General features: G+C 44.3%; 1 protein-coding gene across 5 annotated transcripts in view; it reads right to left on the reverse strand.

Moving 5' to 3' along the window:
- Nucleotides 1-10,709, reverse strand: part of ZC3H7B (zinc finger CCCH-type containing 7B) — a 158,927-nt gene extending 148,218 nt beyond the window's left edge. Inside the window, exons 1-2 of one of the 5 annotated variants that reach the window (XM_088472739.1) lie at nt 9,850-10,002; nt 8,555-9,602 (exon numbers count right to left, since the gene is read on the reverse strand). In XM_088472739.1, the coding sequence (XP_088328865.1) occupies nt 8,555-9,602; nt 9,850-9,876 (1,075 nt within the window). In that variant the 5' untranslated portion in view covers nt 9,877-10,002. Of the gene's footprint in view, nt 1-8,554; nt 9,603-9,837; nt 10,003-10,550 lie in introns of those variants that run through there. The other 4 variants (XM_088472740.1, XM_088472743.1, XM_088472741.1 and 1 more) reach the window with 4 other exon arrangements.
- Nucleotides 10,710-13,412: the final 2,703 nt, after the last annotated feature.

The raw sequence follows: 13,412 nt of genomic DNA on the forward strand, positions 1-13,412 counted from the left end.
AGATTAAATACGGCTTTGTTGAAAGAAGAAAGAATGGAAGTGGTACTTCTCAGTGGACGTGAATTATGGTCACATCGAAAGATAGCAGATGAATTTAATGCACGTCATTTTGTTTTAAAATATGTTTTGTTTATGTGTCCAGACTTTAGGGACACCCTGTATAGTACAATATATATATATATATCTATATATCTATATGGATGGGAGATAGCGCCAGAAGATACCACAAATCCTTACTAAATTTTAATAAAGTGCGGAAAATATGCCTAATTTTTAAAATACAATAATATGTATATAGCACTCCCCTTCAGTGTGGATGTCAGCTCAAACAGAAAAGGTGCAACAGTGGTAAGCTGTTGTTGGTATAAATGTGTAAAAATTAAATGTGTGTGAGCGCTCAATGTGCGAATATAAATGATATACATAGACATACAGTACTGAATTATAACAAATAATTCTAAAATCTTTAAAAAGAACAATATTTAAAGTGCTGTGTCTCAAAAATGTTTAATGCTGTGAAAAACTGAATAAAATGGCTGAGATATTTGTTTTGTGTGTGATGTGTACCTTATATAAAAGAGTGTTTAATGATAAATGAATATCAAAGTGCATAGTGCAAACAGTAATAAATAAAACATATCCTCCAATATTAGAATAAGTGTGTGGCAACAATGTCACATAAAAATAAAGTGCACATTTTTAGTAAATATTAGATCATGAATAATTTAGTATTTAAAAAAAGACAATTTATTTTCAACAGATATAACATATGAGGTAGAGTTTAGCAGTCAGTGATCAAGTACTGAACATACTATTTGACAAATAAATACATAAAATTTGCAAAAATGTATTAGGATAAAAATGAAAGGCTTATCTGGTAAAATATTTAGTCAGTTCATGAAAGGTAACCAGACGAAACGTGTTAGTTGCTCCTCTTACCTTTCATGAACTGACTAAATATTTTACCAGATAAGCCTTTAATTTTTATCCTAATACATTTTTGCTAATTTTATGTATTTGTCAAATAGTATGTTCAGTACTTGATTACTGACTGCTAAACTCTACCTCATATGTTATATCTGTTGAAAATAAATTGTCTTTTTTTAAATACTAAATTATTCATGATCTAATATTTACTAAAAATTTGCACTTTATTTTTATGTGACAATGTTGCCACACACTTATTCTAATATTGGAGGATATGTTTTATTTATTACTGTTTGCACTATGCACTTTGATATTCATTTATCATTAAACACTCTTATATAAGAACACATCACACACACACAAAATATCTCAGCCATTTTACTCAGTTTTTCACAGCATTACACATTTTTGACTCACAGCACTTTAAATATTGTTCTTTTTAAACATTTTAGAATTATTTAAGTTATAATACAGTACTGTATGTCATGTAATTTATATTAGCACATTGAGCGCGAACACACAGATTTAATTTTTACATATATCTATATCTATCTCCGCAGCGGGCGGCGGCACTCCTCGGCTTTTTTATTCAAACATCACCGAAAGTGGTTTAGTACACACACACACACACACTGTGAGAGAGAATAAATAAGCGCCACCTGGATATTATTTCATACAGTAATATACACGATATACAATATGTAGTCGCACTTTCCTATCTGATTATAGGTGTCAGCTATCGCAAGGAGAAGAAAACAACAGTGGTAATCTGCTGTTATGCTCGGGAGTGTTTTAAAAGTGAACTTGGTGTACAGCGACAAATAGTGCTTATAAGGTAGAAAATAAATAAAATCATACAATAGTGGGTATCAATCTAGAAATGTGCATTCATCTAATGGAATATAAACAGATAAATTCAATAAAAAAATAAAAATAAAAAAAAAAAGAAGAAGAAGAGGGAATGGGAGCTGGTTATAAGGTAGTGTAATGAAAGTGTCAGTGCAATCCGTGCAACCATAAATTATATATACAAAATATTTTAATTAATACAAAAGTATAGCTGTGAATAGGATCACTAGCTACTTGTATCTAGGATATCTCATATAGGTAATAAATGTAGATCAAAGGAATACTACTAAAAATTGGATAGTGTGTTAAAGTGTCAGTGCAATAGTGCAAAAAGGTTATTTAAAACATAAATTTCTGTCCATGCACATAAGATGCGTATTTTAGGATCAAACACAATCTGGATGGTACTAGCTTATTAGTATAACAGAACAGGAAGACAAATATTCTATATAAAAAAAATTATACAATTTTTATTAGCTAATGACAATAAATGTTCTATAAATACATTAAAAAAAACATTGTAAAATAGAGAGATAAAAAAAACATATTACAAAGGATCTATATTTAAGAAAAGCATATCATAGTTCTATTTCAAAGTATAGAGAGATAAATAAACAGCAAAGTGCCAAGTGCTCATCTTGGTTGAATATCTTTGGGCAAGTTCAAGTAAGGCAGGTTTCTGGAGCTCCCAACGCGTTTCGTCTGTCTCAGACTTCCTCAAGGGTAATGTGACTCCATTAGGGATCCCATGACTATATATACCCCACTAATTGGGATCAATTAGCACTAATCGATGACCTCACTTCCTGTGAGCGGTGTCAACCAGACTTTTCTCTTTTAAGTCTGGGTGACACTGCTCACAGGAAGTGGTCAACGATTAGTGCCAATTGATCCCAATTAGTGGGGTATATATAGTCCTGGGATCCTGGGCTGGCACAGGTGCTTTTTTTTTTAGGGGTTTAAAAAAAAAAAAAAAAAAAAACACCTGCGCCAGCCACGTGTGATGTTGAAAACACATTTGCGCATCCTTATGGCCCTCCAAAATACCAGACCCAATACGTTAGATGCATTTTTCACGGAAAAAATAAATAAATTTGACTGAAATTTCAGCGGCTATTTTTCGCCAAAGTACACAACTTACTATTTTTTTTATATCATTAGGGGGGCTGTCCAAATGGTTCTGTAAGAAATTCCCACATTTACACAAAAATATGAATTTTGCTATTTTTTTCACCTGCCCTAGGCTAGAGAAAAGTGTTCACCATCGTTGGTGAAATCGTCCACAAATCGGCTGATCGGACGGCCGATTAGCAAACGATGGCGAAAACGGACGATTTTGCCTCTAATTGAATATGGCCCTATATCTGTAAACACACACATTATATATTGTTCCCGCTAGGCTGTTTTACAGGGCGCCACACCCTGCCCTATTTCTAAAGGGCAAAAAGCACTCTGCGCTCCAACGCGGCGCCCTGCTGAAACAGCCTGCGGGTGCAGTGCCCACCTGTGGGTCGCAGTGTCCTGCAGGTGGGGAAAACTGCTGTGTAACGGTCACCGCCAGTGAATGGATGGTGGGTGCATGGTAAGTCACCAGCGGTTTTACATGCAACAAGTCCTGTGAGTGACACACTTCTCTCTTCCTGTATTTTCTATATCCGAGGGCACCGAGGCACTGTGTCTTATAGTGGAGGAGTGCAAGCCAACTACATACACTAATATATATATATATATATATACACACACACACACACACAATATATTTACATGTGCGTTAGCTTATTGTTAATCTGCTGGTAGCCTTGAGCTGAACCTGGACGCAAAGAACGCACCCCATATATGTAAACTATTGCGCCACTGTGCTAATATCGAACAAGCTGAGGTCCGCAAGGCTAAACACTGCGCCAACTATGTCACTGTAGCACTGTTAAACAGGAACTCTACCTGTTGTTGGCGTTTATCAAGAGTACTAGGAAAGGTAAGGCATCCCCGCATGGGAAAGCGCCAGCATGAAGGGGCATTATAGCACTGATCTGTAGTATGACCGTTACCTGGAGAGCAGATTTCCACATGTTGAAAATCCCCTCCGGACTATCCAAGCGGAGGAGCAGGAGACACAGGGCCTGATTCAGATCCGCTCGCTAAGCTGCATTCGCTCTTAGCTGCCAATGGTTCGCAATGTGCGCATGCATCGAGGTGCGCGTGCGTGAACTAGTCCACGCTCGCTGTGCATAGACAGCTCGCTAGACTGAGTGACAGGACAAGCCGTTTGTGGGTGGTAACAGAGGTTGGTTGATGGAAACGGGGGAGTGGTGGTGTGAACGCAGGAGTGTCTAAGCATCTCAACGCCGTTTTAGAGGCACACATAATTAAGACGCAGCTCCATAGTACACGTCACTTGGTTGAATTACACACTGAAGCACTCGTAGTGCTTGCGGTAGGACATGGTCAAATGCAAGCGCTGCACTCGCTTCCGATGGTACTCGATGTTACTGATGGTTGCATACACATCCTGGAGATGACGTACATAAGTGGGCGTCTTAAGACAGTCTGCAAACACACAGCGATCGCACGCGAAGACATAGTGGGCGTGCTAATGCCAGCCGTGCGATCGCCTGCCGTTGCCAGATTTGCATATGCTGGGTCCGTGCGAACGCTTCTAGCGAGCGGGTCTGAATCGAGCCCACAGTACCTACATTAAGCTCCGCCCCTAGTCCCAGAAAATGGCTGCTAAGTACATGCTTCTTATAATGCAGTGACATGCTGGGCATATACAACCGGGACCGCACCGCTGAGGCTGTTGCTATCTCACTTATACGGAGAATACATGCCTTTTAGTCAGCATGCTGGGCTGGTGTGCCGAGTGAGACCTACACCTCACGTGCCCTGATCCCGAGCAGAGATGAGGGGGAAACTGCCTCCAGCTCCCGAAATCCAGCTGATGGTACTGGCTGGCAAAAGAAAAAAAGCTGTGCGCCTTTACAAAAAGACTGCTGGAGCTCAGCAATGCCCTAGAATAGCAGGACCGCGGTAGTCAGCTCTACGCGTGTCCTAGCAGCACAGCACTGCCCAGGAACAGGGGGACACGGTATCTCCTCCTGTGTTAGTAGAGGAGGTGAGCTGTGTGAGAGGGGTGCGTCAAAATAGAGCTGCTGGACAACTAGAGCAGCCCTTGCCTAGAAGCCTGCAGAACCCAATGGCTGCAAAATGGCACAACAGCGCTCCTCAGTGATGTGCTGGGTCTTCTGGCATAAAGCATCTTCCCCTGACATTATAGAGGAGGGAGAACAGCATTCAACGTGCCCAGTGTGTAAAGGCACCAGTGTAGGTGAAATACTGACAGCTGCACTTGCTAGCGGCTGTAGCCTTGTGCAAAGCGCGCCTGCGGTGTTCTCTAAACTCAGAGAACCGGCGCTAGTGTGTGAGCACCAATTATTAGCAGTGCGGGAGCACCGCCTGTCACTTAACCAGCTGAGAACAAACACCTCTCCTGCTAAATAGGGCTGCTACGGCTAGAGAGCTGGGCTGGGAGGGTGGCTGCGGTTGACCCGGACACAAGCCAGTTTCAGCTGTGGCGAGGCCCACTGAGTCAGTGGACTCCTATTTAAGAAACCCCACATAACAGTCCTATTGTGGAGGGGGGGGGGGGGGGTGGCCCTCCATAGGGTGCCTGGACACAGGCAGCAGTAGCCATGGCGGTACCCTCCCTGGTGGCTCCCTCTTTGCAGGCAGCCTGTCACAGCTACAGTCTACCTGTCCTCAAGGAAAAAGAAAATTATAAAAGGAAAAATGGCTGGAGACTGCCCCATGTGCACCGGTTCTTCTCGAGCACATTTCTAAAACAGGCTGATGGGGCATAGAGGGGGAGGAACGAGTCACACTTCTAAATTATTTATAGTGCCAGGATCTACTCTATCACTGTCTATACCCCATTGTCTATACTCCAGTGTCCCCTAGTGGATGAATGAGAAATAGATGTTCTTGACCTAATTCAATCAATAATAAAATAAAATTAAAAATTGAGCGGTTTTTGGTTGGAAAATATAATTAAAGTTATGGTAGACTTACTAACTCCTTTTCTTCAAGGTTCATAGGGTCCACAGGGATACCATGGGGAATATTGTGGTTGGCGAGATCCAGGCACCAACCAGTTAAAGCTTCAGCTCCCAAAATGCCTCGGGTCCTCTTCCATATATACCCTGCCCCTAGCCACAGGCATTCAGTTTTGTTAACAAGCCTCAAGGCAGGAGAAGGAAAGAGAAAAAAGAGCAATCGTACACCAGAACCACTTTTACACAAGATGAGGGAATCTGTGACCGAAAGAAAAAAATTACCCATGCAGCCAGGTGCGTCAGGGTGGGTGCCCTGTGGACCCTATGGACCTTGAAGAAAAGGAGTCATCTAGGTAAGTCTACCACAACTCGGATTTTCTTCTTCAGGGTCCATAGGGATCCACAGGGATACCATGGGGATGTCCTAAAGCAGTTCCCCTAGGGTGGGCGACACTCCTAAGCATAAAGGAGATCTCGTGGCCCAAAGTAAGCATCCCGAGAGGCAAACATATCAAGAAATGTGTGGACAGAAGACCATGTGGCTTCCTTGCACAACTGTTCAGCAGAGGCACCACGACTAAATACCCACGATGGCCCTACAGACAGAGTAGAATGTGCTATCACCGTGCTTGGGACCTGAGAGATAGTCATGCGTAGTCATCTCGCCAGTCTGCTTGTTAGCTGGCTATCCTCGTTTGTGAAACCATATAATACAAAAAGAGCATCTGATTTTCTAAAAGAGTTTGTATGCTCCACATAAATACGGAGAGCACGAACTACATCCAGGGAGGCTTCACCTACAGAAAGATCTGGAGCCCGAAAAGCTGGAACTGCAATTTCTTCATTTACATGAAAACGGGACACTAACATAGGAAGGTAACCCTCCCTTGTACGAAGAACAGCTTTATCCTGGTGAAAAATAAAATATGGGGAGCAACAAGAAAGCGTTGCCAAATCAGAGACTCTGCGTGCATAACGAGGAGAATAAAGGGACTTCGCTGTCAACCATTTCAAATCTACAGAGTCCAGGGGTACAAATGGGGGAAACTTGTAGCCCCTTAAGTGCCGAGCGGTAACGACGGTCGTTATCGCTCAATCGCTAGGTTTAATTGCCTAGTGGATGGGCACCATAAAACACACATTTACTAACAACTTTTGATTTGTTTTTTTAAAGGTGCCCACAGACAGCGATGTGCTCACGATCAGCTGATGTGTACGATTTCCCTTGAAACTCTCCCCGGCAGCTCTGCACACGATTTGGTGTCCAATCTTCATATGATCTCTCCTGCTTCCAGACTTCTTACAGTGCATCGCGTCCTAGATTGTCAGATCTGCCCTACTGTACCACAGATCTGACGATGCGATGTGCGACCAGCGGGGACGCGCATCGCATAGTGAGTGGGGACTCACGATTTAGCCATATTTTACACGATCTGTCGTTAAAATGTGTCGGAATCGGCCAGATCGGGTAAAATATCGCTATGTGTGTGGGCAGCTTAAGTGTTAGTAAATGTGTGATTTAGCCGCAGAACACGATCGATTTGAAATCAATTAAAACCGACATTTAGTTATTATACCCCAAAATGTGTTATATAGGTGCTTCAGTTACTTTATGAAACAATATCATCTAAAGCAGAGGTTCCCAAACTCGAACCTCAAGGCACCCTACCAGTCCGATCCTCAAGTCATTCTAACAGTCCAGGTTTTAAGGATATCCATTCTTAATCACGGGATGAAGTTATGAGACTGGCGGCCGCGATGCCGCCGGTCTCAATACCTACACTGAAATCCTGACAAGGGACTTAAGATAGGTCAGTGACTGCGCTGAGTGAAAAATAATGTGGGTCCCAGGGACCCCTCACTTTAAAAAAAAGTTGGGCCCTACTGCACTGTTTCTGGGTCCCATCATATATTATGAGAGCAGGCAGCAGTTGGGACAAAGCTGGGGGCAGGTAGAAGGTGGTGTAGAGGGGGTTAAATGGAAGCAGCAGTTGGGGTAGAGCTGGGGGTAGAGGGGAGTAAGGGCAGGCCGTGCTGAGGATAGGGAGGGGGTAAGTGCAGACAGCAGTTGCAACAGCCATGGTATTCTGCCAATGAAGACCTAGTGGTCGTGCATGGAATGGGATTGAAATGCTGGTGGCTATCTCTAAACCAGGACTGTTGGGGTGCCTTGAGGACGTCTGGGAACCTCTGATATAAAGGCTATATACGCAAGGTTTTTTTTTGCAATACATTACAGACCTACAAGGTAAAAAAACATGACATAGGTGTGCAGTGTAACTACTACAGGTACTGCCTACAGGTATGGGCATGTGATACAATTAAAATAAAATAAAAAATAAGAAGCGCAATGATACGACTTCTCCCGTGCTAAGTGCTGTCATTAACGCACACCAGATACTCGGTACCAACCCCAATGCCCCACAGATTTCTGCACGCACTTCATATGAATAGCTTTATACGGGAGCTAAACTCCCACAAACAAATTAAAAGCCCCCACAGCGTTCCCTGGAAAATGAACTTCAGCAAGACAAGTTCCGGCCTTCATCTGCAGATTGAGGAAGAGTATTAATGACATCATCCTCCTAGGCCCCTTGCCACAAAACAATTATATTACACTACCCAAAGTGGATTCTGACAATGCTCTTTGGCCAAGATAAAGATTACATTTGGATACTTGCAAGTGATAAAGCTATCCATGTTTTTCTCTGGTAATTCACTTATCTCACCTTCCCAAACTGCATCACATTTTGTTTTTGTCATCTTCTCAGACAGATTCAAAATTGAGGGTTCAGACGCAATTCCATTCCCAATCTCCCGGATGGGCCTTGGCTCTTTTAAGTCGGTTTTAAAATTCGCTCTGTTCTGAATCTGATTACCTAGACAATATGATCCATTTTCGACTAGTTCAGGGTTGATTGCTCTTGTTTTTTGGTTTGGTGGCAGCATCTTTGCAGGGGGTAATATTACAGGTGGTGGTGGAGACGCTACCTTCACAGGTGTAGGTACTGCTGCCGGAGCTACCTTCACAGGTGGTGGTGGTGCTGCTTCTTTTACAGATATTGGTGGTGCCGACGGCGCTGCTTTCTCATGTGCTGATGCCGGTGCTGCAATCACAAGTGGCGGTGCTGCTGCCGACCCAGCCTTCACAGCTGGGGGAGCCGCTGCCGACCCGGCCTTCACAGCTGGGGGAGCCGCTGCCGACCCGGCCTTCACAGGTGGTACTGCCAACATTGCATTCGCAGGGGGTGGGGGTACTGCCAATGATGCCTTCACAGGAGGTGGTAATGTTGATGCTGCCTTCGCAGGTGGCGTCTCTTCTTTATCTTCCACTGGAACCACCATTACCCAATACCCCAATGCACAATCATCACACTGTATAAAGGTTGGGTACATACAGTCAATTTTCCCTTCTGCCTCAACAAGAAGGGACTGATAAACACTGTCAGACGATTTCACTGAATCAACAACTCGTACCAGGCCACGATTCAAGGTTCTGGCCACAACAGAACATATTACCCCATCAGGCACCCCTGTGGGCACACAACCTATAAAGACAGATCTTGTGGGATCCGCATTCTTCTGCAGACACCATCGATAGGTCCCCTGTTCCACCCCTCTGGACAGCAACTCAGTCAACAAGCCAAATGCGACTTGCTCTGCAGAGGTACCATTGGGTATAAGGCATTCGAACTCCCTTTTCTTTGCCCCCTTTTTGGAAGACATCTCAGAAGGGAAGAAGTCCGGCGTCGATGTAGATGTGTAACTGTACCAGCCCTAGATCCAAAACAACAGAGTATGATGTTCAGCAGGCACAGAGTACAAACTCTAGGGTTTTAAACTCGCACTTGCTTACTGAGTTGTCCAGGATAAAAAGCAAACTTAATGAATTAATTTCTTGTTTGCTGGTTTAAGGTTTTGATGTCACATTATCCAGACATGCGGCATCCGTGTCCTGTGCTACTTTTACTTCACTTGCAGCAAGTTCTACAATAGCTCATGAATACCCTACCTCCTCCATTACCTGAACCCTGTACTGGATGGTCATCATGGGAAGAACACAAAGAGTGTGCGCAACCTAGTCCAGCTGTCCTGGATGCATCATAGCCGCTGTCGTCCAATCCCAGCCCCCGTTAGCAGCACTTTAACGTTAACTTCACACACTGTACTAGTGACTACAAAGCGGAAACTACGAGTAGCGCAGGGTTCATCCACAAGAGCAACAATAGCGAATATTCCTGTCCGCCTTCCAGGCGCCATTTTGATGTATTCTTTGCCATAGATCTTAAATAAATGTCGGACTACGGGAAAATGGCCACCGACTTAAATCTTTGACATGGCTCATGAAGACATTTGAGAATTTATTTTAGGACTTCAAAAAGACAGGAAATAAGTCGTGACCTCCGCCTAACAAGAACTGACATCTACCTAGCAACAACAAATTAACCCTAAATGTGCCAGAAGACACACACAATCCTCACCACTTATTGCTACATCATGTATGCATGCCGGTTAGGGGTTCTACAAACACAAAACAGGAGTATATCACATAAATGTATCTTTCTTTTTTATTTTTAAATTTCACTAAAACAGAGTTGATTAAAATGGGATTGCCCCCTACAAACACAGCTGAGGAAAAGCAGTATAATATGTGTTGTATATATAACAGGATGGGGGGTATGTCACTGACACAGTAGGGAAATGCCACCAACTCCCAGTTCTCACCATCTCTCAGATCTTACCCGTCTGTGCCTTGCAGCCCTCCAGAGAAATGCATTAGGTGGGTGCTGTTCTGTAAAAAAGGGCTTTTTTTTAGTATAACATATGTTGCTCATCATAAGCAGTTTCCTACCGAATGCATTTTGTTACTTTCATTTCCAGGTTTATGTGACTGCTGGAGGCTCCGCCTAGAATGAACAGTTTTGGTGCATGGGTCCTAGAGAACAGGGCTATCTCTCCTCCCAGCAGCTGCAAATACCGATATTATCTAACATCATGTTCAATGCTGCCAGAGATCTGCCTGGTTTAAAGCAAGAATTATTATCTTTGTGAGTGTTTATTATTAACATTTTTAAATATGACTCTTACTGGTGTTTTATATTTTTTTACTTGAATTCGCTACTACTTATCTCATGATGGTTTTGTAATCTGTTGTTTCAACTATGGAACGTTGGAACTTTTTGTCTTTTTTTTTTTTTTTTACTGTAACCTGCATCCGTCTCTGATGGGGATTATTGATCATCATTGAACATGGTTGCAATGTCATTTTATTGAATTTAAGATATCCTTTAAAGCTGGGGTGGGGAAACTTTTTCCTGCCGAGGGCCATTTTGATAAATGTAACATTATTCGCGGGTCTGGTGCAGGCTACGCCCCCTCCGTGTGACATCACAATCGCCAGTGTTTACAGCAATGGGAGATTTAAGGGCAGCGGTGTGACAGTCTTAAGCGTCGCTCCAGCCGGCACTACTGCATAAATTGTGGCTGCAGGGTGCCATTCTAGGCACCCAGATAGCAAGATGAGACTAGCAGAAAAAAGCTCCAAGGGCCAGACCAAATGATTCCGCGGGCCTGATACGGCACCCGGGCCTGAGGTTCCCCATCCCTGCTTTAAAGGAGTTTTCCTCTAATCAGCAGCCAGCTTTTATTTAGAGCCCCGTCGCCTGGTCACCAGAAATCATCACTGGGGGCAGCCAGCTTTGAAGTAGGAATGGCCATCAGTGTGGTTTCCATCGATGGCCATATAGCTTTTGGCCATAAATGGTTACCAACCTATGCAATGGATGACCATCGAAGGTTTCACCAACCGATGATCATCCCTGATCTTTGACTGACTGGCCTGTGGGCCAATCAGAACATGGGAGCAGGGCTTCATGGGGGTCATGGTGGAGGAGCTATGCTCTGTGTCTTGGGATCTTGTAAAAAAAAAAAAACATTCATATGCTTAGACATCGATAGAGGGAAACCATGTGGTTGTCCCCGGTCGATGGTAAAAGCATTCCACATCGGCCATAAGCCATCGATGATATTGAATCATTGATGGTCGATGGCCATCCCTACTTTGAAGACAAGTACACAATCACCAGGGCTCTTGCTGTGAAGAGAGCTTATGGGATGCCAGAGCAATCTGCTTGGGAACAGATACGGCCTGGGGGGAACACCCTCATTTCTCCTTCATCCACTAGGGGACACTGGAGCTCAAGACACTGGAATATAGACTAACGATTAGGACGTATTTTACACGATTTGTCGTCACAATTAGTAAAAATCGGGCAAATCGTGTAAAATTTCGCTATGTGTATAGGCACCTTTTAAGCCTTTTAAGCTCTACAACTTTACATTGTGATAGTCATAATTTAGAGTCCTACGAGATCTTTAGTGAGGTTGATCCTTTAGCGAGGTTGGGCTTCGGGATTTCGGTGGGTGGATAATGATAGGCTTCGGGATTTAGACGCCTATCATTAGTCCCATGCCGGGTTTTGACAGTCGGGAAGCTGCCGGTCGGCATTTCGACCGCCAGCTTCCTGACTACATACCTTGGAATATATTCAGAACATAGGCCCTGATTCAGAGCCGGACGCTCTGACCAGAGCGCTCGCTCTGAATCAGGGCCGTCCTAGTTAAATTTGGAGCGGCTTATGCGAGTGTCCATGATGATGGTCGCGATGGTCAAGACCATCGCGACCATCGGGCTTGCGACGAGACCCTGCGGTAGGGTCTCGCTGCCGCAAGCCCTGGAGTGATTTTGGCTCTATCAGAGCCAAAATCACTCCCACTGACATCACTAGTGATGTCAGTGGGGCCGGACCCACCCATGGGAACGCCTCCGTCTGGCAGCCACGCCCCCGGCACGCCCACCAAAGGTGGCGTGCTGTCACTCACCATCGACAGCACGCCCCCTTTGGTGCGAGACCCGGAGTGACAGCTTGGCTGTCGCTATCCGGGTCTCGCGCATGCGCACGATGGAGTTCCCTCCATCATGCGCATTTGGGTACCATCGACCCACTTGCGAGCGTCTTGCGCTCGTGAGCGGGTCTGAATGAGACCCTTAGACAACGGCTGGTCGCTGAAGCCGGGGTCCGGGAGATTAGGAAGAGGGCCCAGTGAGGAAGGACGAGAGCATGCTGGACCAGGGAGTGGCTTCTACAAAGGGATACTCGCTCTCACATGTCCCTGCTGATGGAGATCAAGGAGAACAACCTGGATGACTATCGGAACTACCTGCGCATGCATGACGCCACCTTCCAGGAATTGCTGCATCTGATGACCCCCACATCCAGAGACAGGACACAAGGTGGCGGAGGGCAATCCCTGCTGAAGACAGACTGGTGGCTACCCTGAGGTACCTGGCTACAGGAAAGTCACTGGAAGACCTGAAGTTTGAGACACTCATCTCACCTCAGTCCTTGGGCGTCATCATTCCGGAGACCTGCAAAGCCATCGTTAAAATGCTACAGTACCACTATTGCAAGGTAAGTAAAAAAAAAACACACCACACATTGTTTTCTTGTGTAAAGAACATTTTTTTTTATTTCTTACTCAATATAAAGGAAAAATAGCCTTCATTTAGTACAATGTGCACTGACC

The sequence above is a fragment of the Taudactylus pleione genome, unplaced genomic scaffold (genome assembly GCF_031769625.1).
Source record: "Taudactylus pleione unplaced genomic scaffold, aTauple2 ptg000128l, whole genome shotgun sequence".
Classification (NCBI taxonomy): domain Eukaryota; kingdom Metazoa; phylum Chordata; class Amphibia; order Anura; family Myobatrachidae; genus Taudactylus; species Taudactylus pleione.